This window comes from Oncorhynchus kisutch, unplaced genomic scaffold (assembly GCF_002021735.2).
Source record: "Oncorhynchus kisutch isolate 150728-3 unplaced genomic scaffold, Okis_V2 scaffold4043, whole genome shotgun sequence".
Classification (NCBI taxonomy): domain Eukaryota; kingdom Metazoa; phylum Chordata; class Actinopteri; order Salmoniformes; family Salmonidae; genus Oncorhynchus; species Oncorhynchus kisutch.
In genome coordinates, this window is record NW_022265988.1 from 45,458 (window position 1) to 62,500 (window position 17,043).

The 17,043-nt window shown below is 46.8% G+C and overlaps 1 protein-coding gene across 3 annotated transcripts in view; it reads right to left on the minus strand.

The window, feature by feature from the left end:
• Window positions 1–1,674: 1,674 nt before the first annotated feature.
• LOC109884334 (coiled-coil and C2 domain-containing protein 1A) overlaps window positions 1,675–17,043 on the minus strand; it is a 30,740-nt gene continuing 15,371 nt past the window's right edge. The window contains exons 18-29 of one of the 3 annotated variants that reach the window (XR_004209565.1): window positions 13,483–13,556; window positions 12,840–12,898; window positions 12,554–12,705; window positions 9,155–9,245; window positions 8,563–8,718; window positions 7,994–8,131; window positions 7,712–7,838; window positions 7,112–7,188; window positions 6,974–7,021; window positions 4,944–5,012; window positions 2,702–3,875; window positions 1,675–2,621 (exon numbers count right to left, since the gene is read on the minus strand). Coding sequence is in view for 2 of the 3 variants with exons in the window: in XM_031821991.1 (XP_031677851.1) it covers window positions 4,980–5,012; window positions 6,974–7,021; window positions 7,112–7,188; window positions 7,712–7,838; window positions 7,994–8,131; window positions 8,563–8,718; window positions 9,155–9,245; window positions 12,554–12,705; window positions 12,840–12,898; window positions 13,483–13,556 (955 nt within the window). In the remaining variant the exon portion in view is untranslated. Of the gene's footprint in view, window positions 5,013–6,973; window positions 7,022–7,111; window positions 7,189–7,711; window positions 7,839–7,993; window positions 8,132–8,562; window positions 8,719–9,154; window positions 9,246–12,553; window positions 12,706–12,839; window positions 12,899–13,482; window positions 13,557–17,043 lie in introns of all 3 variants that reach the window. The other 2 variants (XM_031821991.1, XM_031821992.1) reach the window with 2 other exon arrangements.

Here is a 17,043-nt window from a genome sequence, read left to right on the forward strand (position 1 = left end):
CCTCCTTCTAGACTGTACTATAGTCCTCCTTCTAGACTGCACTATAGTCCTCTTTGTATAGACTGTACTATAGTCCTCCTAGACTGCACTATAGTCCTCTCTGTATAGACTGTACTATAGTCCTCACTGTATAGACTGTACTATAGTCCTCTCTGTATAGACTGTACTATAGTCCTCACTGTATAGACTGCACTATAGTCCTCTTTGTATAGACTGTACTATAGTCCTCCTAGACTGTACTATAGTCCTCTCTGTATAGACTGTACTATAGTCCTCTCTGTATAGACTGTACTATAGTCCTCCTCCTAGACTGTACTATAGTCCTCTCTGTATAGACTGTACTATAGTCCTCTCTGTATAGACTGTACTATAGTCCTCCTTCTAGACTGTACTATAGTCCTCCTTCTAGACTGTACTATAGTCCTCACTGTATAGACTGCACTATAGTCCTCTGTATAGACTGTACTATAGTCCTTCTAGACTGTACTATAGTCCTCTCTGTATAGACTGTACTATAGTCCTCCTAGACTGCACTATAGTCCTCTCTGTATAGACTGTACTATAGTCCTCTCTGCAGACTACTATAGTCCTCCTAGACTGCACTATAGTCCTCTCTGTATAGACTGTACTATAGTCCTCCTAGACTGCACTATAGTCCTCTCTGTATAGACTGTACTATAGTCCTCTCTGCAGACTACTATAGTCCTCACTGCACTATAGTCCTCACTGTATAGACTGTACTATCGTCCTCTAGATAGACTGTACTATAGTCCTCCTAGACTGTACTATAGTCCTCTCTGTATAGACTGTACTATAGTCCTCTCTGTATAGACTGTACTATAGTCCTCTCTATATAGACTGTACTATAGTCCTCCTAGACTGTACTATAGTCCTCTCTGTATAGACTGTACTATAGTCCTCTCTGTATAGACTGTACTATAGTCCTCTCTGTATAGACTGTACTATAGTCCTCTCTATATAGACTGTACTATAGTCCTCCTAGACTGTACTATAGTCCTCTCTGTATAGACTGTACTATAGTCCTCTCTGTATAGACTGTACTATAGTCCTCTCTGTATAGACTGTACTATAGTCCTCTCTGTATAGACTGTACTATAGTCCTCTCTGTATAGACTGTACTATAGTCCTCTCTGTATAGACTGTACTATAGTCCTCCTAGACTGCACTATAGTCCTCTCTGTATAGACTGTACTATAGCCCTCACTCTAGACTGTACTATAGTCCTCTCTGTATAGACTGCACTATAGTCCTCTCTGTATAGACTGTACTACAGTCCTCCCTGGAGCGGTATACTGATTTATAGTCTATAGAGACTTGACTAGCTGTATACTGAGCTATATACTATAGTCAGTCTAGAGAGATGATGTAGATGTAGGCAATACTGGTGTCTGGAAACACCACCGGTATTTCATCAATTATTCTCACTCACACACACACTCTCTCTCACTCACACTCACTCTCTCTCACACTCTCTCACTCACACTCTCTCTCTCACTCACACTCTCTCTCTCTCTCACTCACACTCTCACACTCTCTCTCACACTCTCTCTCTCTCTCACTCTCTCTCTCTCTCACTCTCACACTCTCTCAGTCTCTCACTCTCTCTCACTCTCTCTCACTCTCTCACAAATAAATTAAACACAATATACAGGCTTAATTCATTCTGGTATTTTAATCCAACCATGATTCCCATCCCAAGACATTTGACCACATCATTATAATGCCAGTTAATAGTTCATTCTCCATCACCTTTGGACACACACATGTTCTTCATTTAAAAATAGAGCCATAGTCAATGCTGTATATATAATATATTAACAGGTCTATACTGACTGATTGCCAACAATGGATACATGTTTTAAACATAAAAAACAAACCAAACAAAAAACGGTGCTGATCTGGGATCAGTTTAGCCACCAGGACTGGGGGACTGGGCCTGTTTCCACAAAGCTTCTCAGAGCAGCAGTACTGATCTGGGATCAGTTTAGCCACCAGGACTGGGGGACTGGGCCTGTTTCCACAAAGCTTCTCAGAGCAGCAGTACTGATCTGGGATCAGTTTAGCCACCACGACTGGGGGACTGGGCCTGTTTCCACAAAGCTTCTCAGAGCAGCAGTGCTGATCCAGGATCAGTTTAGCCACCACGACTGGGCCTGTTTCCACAAAGCTTCTCAGAGCAGCAGTACTGATCTGGGATCAGTTTAGCCACCAGGACTGGGGGACTGGGCCTGTTTCCACAAAGCTTCTCAGAGCAGCAGTGCTGATCCAGGATCAGTTTAGCCACCAGGACTGGGGGACTGGGCCTGTATCCACAAAGCTTCTCAGAGCAGCAGTGCTGATCCAGGATCAGTTTAGCCACCAGGACTGGGGGACTTGGCCTGTATCCTCAAAGCTTCTCAGAGTAGATCTAGTATGGAGTGATGTCATAATGTAGGATCAGTTTTGCCTTTTAGCTCATAATGAATCAAATTATATGGACAGGTTGGAACCTGATCCTGGATCAGCACTCCAACTCAGATGCTGTGGATACAGAGACAGATCCCACTACAGTAGGCTACTAAATTACTGTTGTAGTGTAGAGAGGGAGAGAGGAGAGAGACCTCAGGGTGTCTGGGTCTATAGAGGGGTAGAGGAGGAGACCTCAGGGTGTCTGGGTCTATAGAGGGGTAGAGGAGGAGACCTCAGGGTGTCTGGGTCTATAGAGGGGTAGAGGAGGAGACCTCAGGGTGTCTGGGTCTATAGAGGGGTACAGGAGGAGACCTCAGGGTGTCTGGGTCTATAGAGGGGTACAGGAGGAGACCTCAGGGTGTCTGGGTCTATAGAGGGGTACAGGAGGAGACCTCAGGGTGTCTGGGTCTATAGAGGGGTAGAGGAGGAGACCTCAGGGTGTCTGGATCTATAGAGGGGTAGAGGAGGAGACCTCAGGGTGTCTGGGTCTATAGAGGGGTACAGGAGGAGACCTCAGGGTGTCTGGGTCAATAGAGGGGTACAGGAGGAGACCTCAGGGTGTCTGGGTCAATAGAGGGGTACAGGAGGAGACCTCAGGGTGTCTGGATATATAGAGGGGTAGAGGAGGAGACCTCAGGGTGTCTGGGTCTATAGAGGGGTACAGGAGGAGACCTCAGGGTGTCTGGGTCTATAGAGGGGTACAGGAGGAGACCTCAGGGTGTCTGGGTCTATAGAGGGGTAGAGGAGGAGACCTCCTTTCTCTATCCAAAATCTGAGAAAAGGGGCTGACCTCAACACTATAGGCAGCTGTGGTCGCCGGCCCACCACGACCAAACCACACTGACTAAACAGTGTCCCCTCTGACAAGCTCTGCCTGTCCGTCTGCCCTTCTCTCTGCCCATCTGTCCCTCTCTGCAAAATGTAAAATACCTATCCAGGCGATGTAAGATCTGGCGTCAGCAACATCTGAACAGAGGAACACACCCTCTAACTGATGACATCACAATGTGGTGATGACGCAGTCCTTTGAACATTCTAACTGATGACGTCATAGCAACTTGACGCAAGCCAAATTGATGACATCACAATAGGCTAAATATGGTCCTATAAGAAGGGTCCTTTTAAAGGGGCTCCCAGACTCCGTACCATAGCATTACAATGAATAGAGAACCTCTATCCCAATTCAAAGACAATCCTGTGGGTTTTACAGCTACTGGTCTGTTCTCCACGAATTCTAATCCTGTCCTCTTCAATTTAACCCCTGGGGTACCTCCTCTCCTCACTTCCCTGAATGAGATGTCTCCATGGCGACACCAGTGTTCGCTAATCCCTCCTTATGGGATATAGTTCCCGTTTCCGTGTAGTTCCCATATCACACGGCACCAAACGGGTCATATTACAGTAATCTGGGAATAGTGGAGCAGACAGATTAGATTAAGCTCATTAACATCGCACGCGCGCACACACACACACACACACAATGTGGAGACCAGGAGTTACACACACCACTCTGAAACAGAGAGAGAGAGAGAGAGAGAGAGAGAGAGAGAGAGAGAGAGAGAGAGAGAGAGAGAGAGAGAGAGAGAGCCATTGAAGGACTTTAAAGACTATAGTGAAGGCGGCAGGGTTTTGGTAATAATCGGTAGTGTTTTTGTTTTCAAGTGCAAATAAGCCTTTCTCTGTCCTGCCCTGCATTCTGTCTTCATGTCACTATCAATCTCACAGGATCCCATTCTGCCAGTGTTCCTCAATGGTGCCCTATTCCCTATATTAGTCCCTATGGGCCCTGGTCTAAAGTAGTGCACTATATAGGGAATAGGGTGCCATTTGGGAGGCAGGTCTATTTAATTCAAATGGGTTCTTCTTCCTAACTGATTGAATGAATGACAATACAAAGTAAAGAGCAGAGTAAAAGGAACAGCATTAGTGGAGGAGCAGAGAGGAGCCGAGAGGAGCCGAGAGGAGCAGAGAGGAGCAGAGAGGAGCAGAGAGGAGGCAGAGAGGAGCAGAGAGGAGCCGAGAGGAGCAGAGAGGAGCCGAGAGGAGCAGAGAGGAGCAGAGAGGAGCAGAGAGGAGCAGAGAGGAGCCGAGAGGAGCAGAGAGGAGCAGAGAGGAGCAGAGAGGAGCAGAGAGGAGCACAGAGGAGCAGAGAGGAGCACAGAGGAGCACAGAGGAGCACAGAGGAGCAGAGAGGAGGCAGAGAGGAGCAGAGAGGAGCAGAGAGGAGCCGAGAGGAGCCGAGAGGAGCAGAGAGGAGCCGAGAGGAGCAGAGAGGAGCACAGAGGAGCACAGAGGAGCAGAGAGGAGGCAGAGAGGAGCAGAGAGGAGCAGAGAGGAGCCGAGAGGAGCACAGAGGAGCACAGAGGAGCACAGAGGAGCAGAGAGGAGCCGAGAGGAGCAGAGAGGAGCAGAGGAGTGGCAGGAAGATGTTGAAGGTGATTGGCTGTGTGTCTGTGTGAGGAACATAACAGTACTCCAGACAACTCTCCAGTCCCTCTGTCCTCCTCTTCTCAGACCAGGCGTTTCCTCTTGAGAGATTCCAACTGACGAAGGGAGGGAGAGAGAGAGAGAGGGGGGAGGGGGGGGGAGAGAGAGAGGGAGAGAGAGAGGGAGGGGAGAGGGAAGGGAGAGAGAGAGGGAGGGGAGAGGGAAGGGAGAGAGAGAGGGAGAGAGAGAGGGAAGGGAGAGAGAGAGGGAGGGGGGAGGGAGAGAGAGAGGGGGAGAGAGAGGGAGGGAGGGAGAAAAAATGAGATGGGGAGAGAGAGGAGAAGGGGAGTGAGAAGAGACGGGGAGAGAAGGAGTGGAGATGAGAGTGAGAGAAAAAGAGAGGGAGAGGTGAGGCAGGGAAGGAAGGAGTGGAGGTGAGGAAGGAAAGGAAAGGAAAGAAGAGGAGGTGAGGGAGGAAATGAGAGGAGGTGAGGGAGGAAAGGAGATGGGGAGAGAGGAGGGCAAGGGGTAGGTGTCAGATACAATTCAAACTAAATGATATTACACATCACATGGTGCTCGTTTACACGATGTGGTCCGATGAATACAGGCTGTTTAAACAGGCAGTCAGTTCTGATCTTTTGACACTAATTGGTCATTTTTGTATTTTTATTTTGACCAATCAGATCAGATCTTTTGCCAATAAAAAGTCAAAAGATCAGGATTGGGCTGCCTGTGTAAACATACAGTCATATATACACTCATATGTACAGATTATTAGGTATATCCATCTAGTACCAGGTCAGACCCCCGTTTGCCGCCAGAATAGCCTAAATTCTTTGGGGTGTGGAATCGTTGCTAACGTGTGACAGGAAGACATTCCCCCCACCATTACACCCCCAGTCTGTACCGTTGACACCAGGCAGGATGGGGCCATGGATCCCCCCACCCCCAGTCTGTACCGTTGACACCAGGCAGGATGGGGCCATGGATCCCCCCACCATTACACCCCCGCCCCCAGTCTGTACCGTTGACACCAGGCAGGACGGGGCCATAAGACCCCCCCACCATTACACCCCCAGTCTTTACCGTTGACACCAGGCAGGACGGGGCCATGGATCCCCCCACCCCCAGTCTGTACCGTTGACACCAGGCAGGATGGGGCCATGGACCTCCCCACCATTACACCCCCAGTCTGTACCGTTGGCACCAGGCAGGATGGGGCCATGGATCCCCCCACCATTACACCCCCAGTCTGTACCGTTGACACCAGGCAGGACGGGGCCATGGATCCCCCCACCATTACACCCCCAGTCTGTACCGTTGGCACCAGGCAGGATGGGGCCATGGATCCCCCACCCCCAGTCTGTACAGTTGACACCAGGCAGGATGGGGCCATGGACCCCCCCCACCATTACACCCCCAGTCTGTACCGTTGACACCAGGCAGGATGGGGCCATGGACCCCCCCACCATTACACCCCCAGTCTGTACCGTTGACACCAGGCAGGACGGGGCCATAAGACCCCCCCACCATTACACCCCCAGTCTGTACCGTTGACACCAGGCAGGACGGGGCCATGGATCCCCCCACCATTACACCCCCAGTCTGTACCGTTGACACCAGGCAGGATGGGGCCATGGATTCCCCCCACCATTACACCCCCAGTCTGTACCGTTGACACCAGGCAGGACGGGGCCATGGATCCCCCCACCATTACAGATGGACGTTTCTGAGATACTGGATCCGGCGTACCTGGCACCAACGACCAAACCACGCTCAGAGTATCTTAGGTCACTAGTTTTGTCCATTGTAACGTGCAATGGAACAGTAACTGAATGCCTCGATGCCTGTCTGCCTGTTTTATATAGCAAGCCCTGGACAGGTGGCTCACTGTCTGTAGGAGCTGACCATGTCAGTGTACCTAACACTGTCTGTAGGAGCTGACCATGTCGTTGTACCTAACACTGTCTGTAGGAGCTGACCATGTCGTTGTACCTAATACTGTCTGTAGGAGCTGACCATGTCAGTGTACGAGGTGCTGTACCTAACACTGTCTGTATATAACAGTGTTTACCTCAGTCTCCACCATCTTCAGCCGTCCCAGAGCGTCCTTAGCAGCATCCTGAATAGGCAGAGGGACAGACACGTTACACACAGACAACACAGACAAACACGCCGGAACACAAACACACAACCCTGACCCTTTGCTCACCCTGTTGCCTTGGCTGGAAAACCTCTTCACTGACTCAGCAAGGCCCTGGGCAAAACGCTGCAAAATATTCTCATACTCTACAGAGAGACAGAGAGAGAGAGGGGGAGAGAGAGAGAGATGGATGGAGAGAGAGAGAGAGAGAGGGAGAGAGAGAGAGAGGGGGAGAGAGAGATGGATGGAGAGAGACAGAGAGATGGATGGAGTGAGGGAGATGAGAGAGGGATGGATGGAGAGAGAGAGAGAGAGACAGATAGAGAGAGATGGGTTGAGGGAGAGAGGGATAGAGAGAGATGGATTGAGGGAGAGAGATGGGTTGAGGGAGAGAGAGGGATGGAGGGAGGGAGAGAAAGGGATGGAGGGAGGGAGAGAGAGAGAGATGGATTGAGGTAGGGAGGGACAGAGATAAATATATAGAGGAGTATGTTGAGCCTCTCTCTAGCTGGGCTTTCTGCCACTGCAGCCTGTGTGTGTGTGTGTGTGTGTTACCTGACAGTAGAGTAGGGGAGCCTCTCTCTAGCTGGGCTTTCTACCACTGCAGCCTGTGTGTGTCTGTGTGTGTGTCTGTGTGTGTCTCTGTGTGTGTATCTGTGTGTGTGTTACCTGACAGTAGAGTAGGGGAGCCTCTCTCTAGCTGGGCTTTCTGCCACTGCAGCCTGTGTGTGACCTCCTTGTGTTGCTGTACCAGGTCAGACGGAGGATCCCGCCTACTCTTCCTGTAATCACCAATCTGACGGACACACAGGGTGATCGACATCATCTTAGACCAATCACAGCATAGATTGGCTACCTCCAATTCTGAACAGACCTAGATTAAACGTTCCCACGGAGACGAGGAGAGGAAAATGAAAGATAGATAGAGAAGAAGAGAGAATGAAAACACACCTGTCTCTCCAGTCTCTCCTTATCGTAGTGCAGTAGACTGAAACTGTGGAGTTTATACTGGGGAGGGGAGTGGCTGGACTGGTTAGACTGCTTGTTCCTCCCATTGTCACTCTTTGGTTTGGAGCGAGGAGAGGGGCCCTGGGGGGGGGGGGGGGCTTTAGTTAGACTGGTATTAATATATCATGTTAACTCTGACAGAGACTATACCCCTACTAGTCCTGAACAGTCCAAAAGGTAGGTCTCTCTCTCTCTCCCCCTCATCTCTCTCTCTCCTTACCTGTTGTTCTCTCTCTCTGTCGGGGGTGGTGATTGGTTCAGGGTCGAGGACCAGCCATCTCTCTCTCTCCTTACCTGTTGTTCTCTCTCTCTGTCGGGGGTGGTGATTGGTTCAGGGTCGAGGACCAGCCATCTCTCTCTCCTTACCTGTTGTTCTCTCTCTCTGTCGGGGGTGGTGATTGGTTCAGGGTCGAGGACCAGCCATCTCTCTCTCCTTACCTGTTGTTCTCTCTCTCTGTCGGGGGTGGTGATTGGTTCAGGGTCGAGGACCAGCCATCTCTCTCTCTCCTTACCTGTTGTTCTCTCTCTCTGTCGGGGGTGGTGATTGGTACAGGGTCAAGGACCAGCCATTTCTCTGTGGTGATCTGAAGCTGTGCTCCTCCCAGCGGCTCCCGAATCTTCACCCTCACCTCCAGCTTACCCCCCGTAGCCTTACGACCATCCAACACCTAGCACAACACAGACAGACAGAGAGACAGAGGGGGAGAGACAGAGACAGAGAGATGTATGAGCATGTCTAAGTGAAAACATGTGTGTGTGTGTGTGTGTGTGTGTGTGTGTGTGTGTGTGTGTATCTGTGTGTTAAAACTGTGTGTGTGTGTGTGTGTACAGTATATCTGTGTGTGTGTGTGTGTGTGTGTGTACAGTATCTGTGTGTGTGTGTGTGTGTGTGTGTGTGTGTACAGTATCTGTGTGTGTGTGTGTGTGTGTGTACAGTATCTGTGTGTGTACAGTATCTCTGGGTGTGTGTATCTGTGTGTGTGGGTACAATATCTCTGTGTGTGTATCTCTGTGTGTGTGTGTGTGTGTGTGTGTGTGTGTGTGTGTGTGTGTGTACAGTATCTGTGTGTGTGTGTGTGTGTATATATCTCTGTGTGTGTTTACCTCTATAATCTGTCTGATGTCACATTGGTTCTCCAGTGAGTCCAGCTTCAGCTGAGCGTTCCCCAACACTTTGTCCCCCTTGAACAGACCCCTACACACACACACACCACACACACACACACACACACACATTAAAATCTATTGATGCACCGGTGCGTCAAACTAAGTGCCATAATAATAAAATCCCCATCATCTGTCAGTTGAAGTTAGAGAGATCTCTTTTCTATTTAATTGGATGCGTCTCAATCCACCAATGGCGGCCTTTCGAATCTGTGGTGGGAGGAGCTACAGCGGTGTTTGACGGCAGGTAGTCTAGTGGTTCGAGCGTTGGACTAGTAACCGAAAGGTTGCAGATCGAATCCCTGAGCTGACAAGGTAAAAATCTGTCATTCTTCAAGACAGTTACCTCACTGTTCCCCGGTAGGCCGTCATTGTAAATATAGCATTTGTTCTTAACTGACGTGCCACGTCAGTTAAGACTAAATGACTATTGTAGCTGGAAATAGCAGATTTTTTATGGAATATCTACAGAGGCCCATTATCAGCAACCATCACTCCTGTGTTCCAATGGCACCTTGTGTTAGCTAATCCAAGTGTATCATTTTAAAAGGCTAATTGATCATTAGAAAACCCTTTTGCAATTATGTTAGCACAGCTGAAAACTGTTGTTCTGATGATTAAAGAAGCAATAAAACTGGCCTTCTTTAGACTAGTTGAGTATCTGGAGCATCAGCATTTGAGGGTTCAATTACAGGCTCAAAATGGCCAGTAACAAAGAACTTTCTTCTGAAACCCAGTCTATTCTTGTTCTGAGAAATTAAGGCTATTCCATGCAAGAAATTTCCAAGAAACTGAAGATCTCGTACAACGCTGTGTACTACTCCCTTCATAGACACAGCAAACTGACTATAACTGTATCTACATGTATGAACCAGGTCTGGTGTGTCTGGTGTGTTAACCAGGTCTGGTGTGTCTGGTGTGTTAACCAGGTCTGGTGTGTCTGGTGTGTTAACCAGGTCTGGTGTGTTAACCAGGTCTGGTGTGTTAACCAGGTCTGGTGTGTCTGGTGTGTTAACCAGGTCTGGTGTGTTAACCAGGTCTGGTGTATTAACCAGGTCTGGTGTGTCTGGTGTGTTAACCAGGTCTGGTGTATTAACCAGGTCTGGTGTGTTAACCAGGTCTGGTGTGTTAACCAGGTCTGGTGTGTTAACCAGGTCTGGTGTGTCTGGTGTGTTAACCAGGTCTGGTGTATTAACCAGGTCTAGTGTATTAACCAGGTCTGGTGTGTTAACCAGGTCTGGTGTGTTAACCAGGTCTGGTGTATTAACCAGGTCTGGTGTATTAACCAGGTCTGGTGTATTAACCAGGTCTGGTGTATTAACCAGGTCTGGTGTATTAACCAGGTCTGGTGTATTAACCAGGTCTGGTGTATTAACCAGGTCTGGTGTATTAACCAGGTCTGGTGTATCTGGTGTGTTAACCAGGTCTGGTGTATTAACCAGGTCTGGTGTGTCTGGTGTGTTAACCAGGTCTGGTGTATTAACCAGGTCTGGTGTGTTAACCAGGTCTGGTGTGTTAACCAGGTCTGGTGTGTTAACCAGGTCTGGTGTGTCTGGTGTGTTAACCAGGTCTGGTGTATTAACCAGGTCTAGTGTATTAACCAGGTCTGGTGTGTTAACCAGGTCTGGTGTATTAACCAGGTCTGGTGTATTAACCAGGTCTGGTGTATTAACCAGGTCTGGTGTATTAACCAGGTCTGGTGTATTAACCAGGTCTGGTGTATCTGGTGTGTTAACCAGGTCTGGTGTGTTAACCAGGTCTGGTGTATTAACCAGGTCTGGTGTATTAACCAGGTCTGGTGTATTAACCAGGTCTGGTGTATTAACCAGGTCTGGTGTATCTGGTGTGTTAACCAGGTCTGGTGTATCTGGTGTATTAACCAGGTCTGGTGTGTTAACCAGGTCTGGTGTGTTAACCAGGTCTGGTGTATTAACCAGGTCTGGTGTATTAACCAGGTCTGGTGTATTAACCAGGTCTGGTGTATCTGGTGTGTTAACCAGGTCTGGTATATCTGGTGTATTAACCAGGTCTGGTGTGTTAACCAGGTCTGGTGTGTTAACCAGGTCTGGTGTATCTGGTGTGTTAACCAGGTCTGGTATATCTGGTGTATTAACCAGGTCTGGTGTGTTAACCAGGTCTGGTGTATTAACCAGGTCTGGTGTATTAACCAGGTCTGGTGTATTAACCAGGTCTGGTGTATTAACCAGGTCTGGTGTATTAACCAGGTCTGGTGTGTTAACCAGGTCTGGTGTATTAACCAGGTCTGGTGTATTAACCAGGTCTGGTGTGTCTGGTGTATTAACCAGGTCTGGTGTGTCTGGTGTATTAACCAGGTCTGGTGTGTTAACCAGGTCTGGTATATCTGGTGTATTAACCAGGTCTGGTGTATTAACCAGGTCTGGTGTATCTGGTGTATTAACCAGGTCTGGTGTGTTAACCAGGTCTGGTATATCTGGTGTATTAACCAGGTCTGGTGTATTAACCAGGTCTGGTGTGTTAACCAGGTCTGGTGTGTTAACCAGGTCTGGTGTGTTAACCAGGTCTGGTGTATTAACCAGGTCTGGTGTATTAACCAGGTCTGGTGTATTAACCAGGTCTGGTGTATTAACCAGGTCTGGTGTGTTGACCAGGTCTGGTGTGTTGACCAGGTCTGGTGTGTTGACCAGGTCTGGTGTGTTAACCAGGTCTGGTGTATCTGGTGTGTTAACCAGGTCTGGTGTATCTGGTGTATTAACCAGGTCTGGTGTGTCTGGTGTGTTAACCAGGTCTGGTGTGTTAACCAGGTCTGGTGTGTTAACCAGGTCTGGTGTGTTAACCAGGTCTGGTGTGTTAACCAGGTCTGGTGTATCTGGTGTGTTAACCAGGTCTGGTGTATCTGGTGTATTAACCAGGTCTGGTGTGTCTGGTGTGTTAACCAGGTCTGGTGTGTTAACCAGGTCTGGTGTGTTAACCAGGTCTGGTGTATCTGGTGTATTAACCAGGTCTGGTGTGTCTGGTGTGTTAACCAGGTCTGGTGTGTTAACCAGGTCTGGTGTATCTGGTGTGTTAACCAGGTCTGGTGTATCTGGTGTATTAACCAGGTCTGGTGTGTCTGGTGTGTTAACCAGGTCTGGTGTGTTAACCAGGTCTGGTGTGTTAACCAGGTCTGGTGTGTTAACCAGGTCTGGTGTGTTAACCAGGTCTGGTGTATCTGGTGTGTTAACCAGGTCTGGTGTATCTGGTGTGTTAACCAGGTCTGGTGTATCTGGTGTGTTAACCAGGTCTGGTGTGTTAACCAGGTCTGGTGTGTTAACCAGGTCTGGTGTGTTAACCAGGTCTGGTGTGTGTCTCTGATCTCACCCCTTGTGGATGATGTCAAACTTGATGCCTTTGGCCTGGACGACCCTCTTGAAGCCTCTGTGTTGACGGTTGATGTTCAGGTTAAACTTCTCTTTAAACTCTGGACTGTTGCTGTTCTTCACTGTACTGGTCTTATCCCTCTGGGCCTCCTCCTGCACGCACGCACACACACACACACACACACACACAAACCAAAGACAGAGTATATTTTAGTGGATCTAAGTGGAAATGTGTGCATGCAAAATGGTTGTGTGCTGCGTGTATGTGTAGTGAGTGTGTGTCTTACCATACTAGGAAAAGGAAACTCAAAGCGCACACTGGTGTCCAGATCACTGGCAGAGACTCCTGAGAAGAGGGATGAGAAGAGAGAGACATCAGAAGAGATAGACAGATCAGAAGAGAGAGAGAGACATCAGAAGAGAGACATCAGAAGAGAGACATCAGAAGAGAGAGAGAGACATCAGAAGAGAGAGAGAAACATCAGAAGAGAGAGAGAGACATCAGAAGAGAGAGAGAGACATCAGAAGAGAGAGAGAGACATCAGAAGAGAGAGAGAGACATCAGAAGAGAGAGAGAGACATCAGAAGAGAGAGAGAGACATCAGAAGAGAGAGAGAGACATCAGAAGAGAGAGAGAGACATCAGAAGAGAGAGAGAGACATCAGAAGAGAGAGAGAGACATCAGAAGAGAGAGAGAGACATCAGAAGAGAGAGAGAGACATCAGAAGAGAGAGAGAGAGATTCAGAAGAGAGAGAGAGACATCAGAAGAGAGAGAGAGAGATTCAGAAGAGAAGGGGATCAGGAGAGAGGGGTCATCAGAGAGGGGTCATCAGAGAGGGGTCATCAGAGGGGTCAGCAGAGAGGGGTCAGCAGAGAGGGGTCAGCAGAGAGGGGTCAGAAGGAGGCACATAAAGTTCAAAACAACACACCTGATGGAGCAGGTAGATTGATGCCCTTCACGATGTACAGCGTCATCTCATTGGCTGTCAGGTCAGGATACATTCTACAACAGACAGAAGACAGATCACTTTCCTCCTGCTTTGTATATACAGTGCCTTGCGAAAGTATTCGACCCCCTTGAACTTTGCGACCTTTTGCCACATTTCAGGCTTCAAACATAAAGATATAAAACTGTATTTTTTTGTGAAGAATCAACAACAAGTGGGACACAATCATGAAGCGGAACGACATTTATTGGATATTTCAAACTTTTTTAACAAATCAAAAACTGAAAAATTGGGCGTGCAAAATTATTCAGCCCCTTTACTTTCAGTGCAGCAAACTCTCTCCAGAAGTTCAGTGAGGATCTCTGAATGATCCAATGTTGACCTAAATGACTAATGATGATAAATACAATCCACCTGTGCGTAATCAAGTCTCCGTATAAATGCACCTGCACTGTGATAGTCTCAGAGGTCCGTTAAAAGCGCAGAGAGCATCATGAAGAACAAGGAACACACCAGGCAGGTCCGAGATACTGTTGTGAAGAAGTTTAAAGCCGGATTTGGATACAAAAAGATTTCCCAAGCTTTAAACATCCCAAGGAGCACTGTGCAAGCGATAATATTGAAATGGAAGGAGTATCAGACCACTGCAAATCTACCAAGACCTGGCCGTCCCTCTAAACTTTCAGCTCATACAAGGAGAAGACTGATCAGAGATGCAGCCAAGAGGCCCATGATCACTCTGGATGAACTGCAGAGATCTACAGCTGAGGTGGGAGACTCTGTCCATAGGACAACAATCAGTCGTATATTGCACAAATCTGGCCTTTATGGAAGAGTTTCAAGAAGAAAGCAATTTCTTAAAGATATCCATAAAAAGTGTCGTTTAAAGTTTGCCACAAGCCACCCGGGAGACACACCAAACATGTGGAAGAAGGTGCTCTGGTCAGATGAAACCAACATTGAACTTTTTAGCAACAATTTAAAACGTTATGTTTGGCGTAAAAGCAACACAGCTCATCACCCTGAACCCCACCATCCCCACTGTCAAACATGGTGGTGGCAGCATCATGGTTTGGGCCTGCTTTTCTTCAGCAGGGACAGGGAAGATGGTTACAATTGATGGGAAGATGGATGGAGCCAAATACAGGACCATTCTGGAAGAATGACACCTGATGGAGTCTGCAAAAGACCTGAGACTGGGATGGAGATTTGTCTTCCAACAAGACAATGATCCAAAACATAAAGCAAAATCTACAATGGAATGGTTCAAATAAACATATCCAGGTGTTAGAATGTTCAAGTCAAAGTCCAGACCTGAATCCAATCGAGAATCTGTGGAAAGAACTGAAAACTGCTGTTCACAAATGCTCTCCATCCAACCTCACTGAGCTCGAGCTGTTTTGCAAGGAGGAATGGGAAAAAAATTCAGTCTCTCGATGTGCAAAACTGATAGAGACATACCACAAGCGACTTACAGCTGTAATCGCAGGAAAAGGTGGCGCTACAAAGTATTAACTTAAGGGGGCTGAATAATTTTGCACGCCCAATTTTTCAGTTTTTGATTTGTTAAAAAAGTTTGAAATATCCAATAAATATTGTTCCACTTCATGATTGTGTCCCACTTGTTGTTGATTCTTCACAAAAAAATACAGTTTTATATATTTATGTTTGAAGCCTGAAATGTGGCAAAAGGTCGCAAAGTTCAAGGGGGCCGTATACTTTCGCAAGGCACTGTATGTGTGTGTCAGCAATGTATTTTTATATGAATGTTAATTGTATAATATCATTCTGACTTGACAGTGTTGAAGGTCCTCAGTGTGGTATTAATATGGTAGTAACAGTATAGTACTAGACAGTGTTGAAGGTCCTCAGTGTGGTATTAATATGGTAGTAACAGTATAGTACTAGACAGTGTTGAAGGTCCTCAGTGTGGTATTAATATGGTAGTAACAGTATAGTACTAGACAGTGTTGAAGGTCCTCAGTGTGGTATTAATATGGTAGTAACAGTATAGTACTTGACAGTGTTGAAGGTCCTCAGTGTGGTATTAATATGGTAGTAACAGTATAGTACTAGACAGTGTTGAAGGTCCTCAGTGTGGTATTAATATGGTAGTAACAGTATAGTACTAGACAGTGTTGAAGGTCCTCAGTGTGGTATTAATATGGTAGTAACAGTATAGTACTAGACAGTGTTGAAGGTCATCAGTGTGGTATTAATATGGTAGTAACAGTATAGTACTAGACAGTGTTGAAGGTCCTCAGTGTGGTATTAATATGGTAGTAACAGTATAGTACTAGACAGTGTTGAAGGTCCTCAGTGTGGTATTAATATGGTAGTAACAGTATAGTACTAGACAGTGTTGAAGGTCCTCAGTGTGGTATTAATATGGTAGTAACAGTATAGTACTAGACAGTGTTGAAGGTCCTCAGTGTGGTATTAATATGGTAGTAACAGTATAGTACTAGACAGTGTTGAAGGTCCTCAGTGTGGTATTAATATGGTAGTAACAGTATAGTACTAGACAGTGTTGAAGGTCCTCAGTGTGGTATTAATATGGTAGTAACAGTATAGTACTAGACAGTGTTGAAGGTCCTCAGTGTGGTATTAATATGGTAGTAACAGTATAGTACTAGACAGTGTTGAAGGTCCTCAGTGTGGTATTAATATGGTAGTAACAGTATAGTACTAGACAGTGTTGAAGGTCCTCAGTGTGGTATTAATATGGTAGTAACAGTATAGTACTAGACAGTGTTGAAGGTCATCAGTGTGGTATTAATATGGTAGTAACAGTATAGTACTAGACAGTGTTGAAGGTCCTCAGTGTGGTATTAATATGGTAGTAACAGTATAGTACTAGACAGTGTTGAAGGTCATCAGTGTGGTATTAATATGGTAGTAACAGTATAGTACTAGACAGTGTTGAAGGTCCTCAGTGTGGTATTAATATGGTAGTAACAGTATAGTACTAGACAGTGTTGAAGGTCCTCAGTGTGGTATTAATATGGTAGTAACAGTATAGTACTAGACAGTGTTGAAGGTCCTCAGTGTGGTATTAATATGGTAGTAACAGTATAGTACTAGACAGTGTTGAAGGTCCTCAGTGTGGTATTAATATGGTAGTAACAGTATAGTACTAGACAGTGTTGAAGGTCCTCAGTGTGGTATTAATATGGTAGTAACAGTATAGTACTAGACAGTGTTGAAGGTCCTCAGTGTGGTATTAATATGGTAGTAACAGTATAGTACTAGACAGTGTTGAAGGTCCTCAGTGTGGTATTAATATGGTAGTAACAGTATAGTACTAGACAGTGTTGAAGGTCCTCAGTGTGGTATTAATATGGTAGTAACAGTATAGTACTAGACAGTGTTGAAGGTCCTCAGTGTGGTATTAATATGGTAGTAACAGTATAGTACTAGACAGTGGTGAAGGTCATCAGTGTGGTATTAATATGGTAGTAACAGTATAGTACTAGACAGTGTTGAAGGTCCTCAGTGTGGTATTAATATGGTAGTAACAGTATAGTACTAGACAGTGTTGAA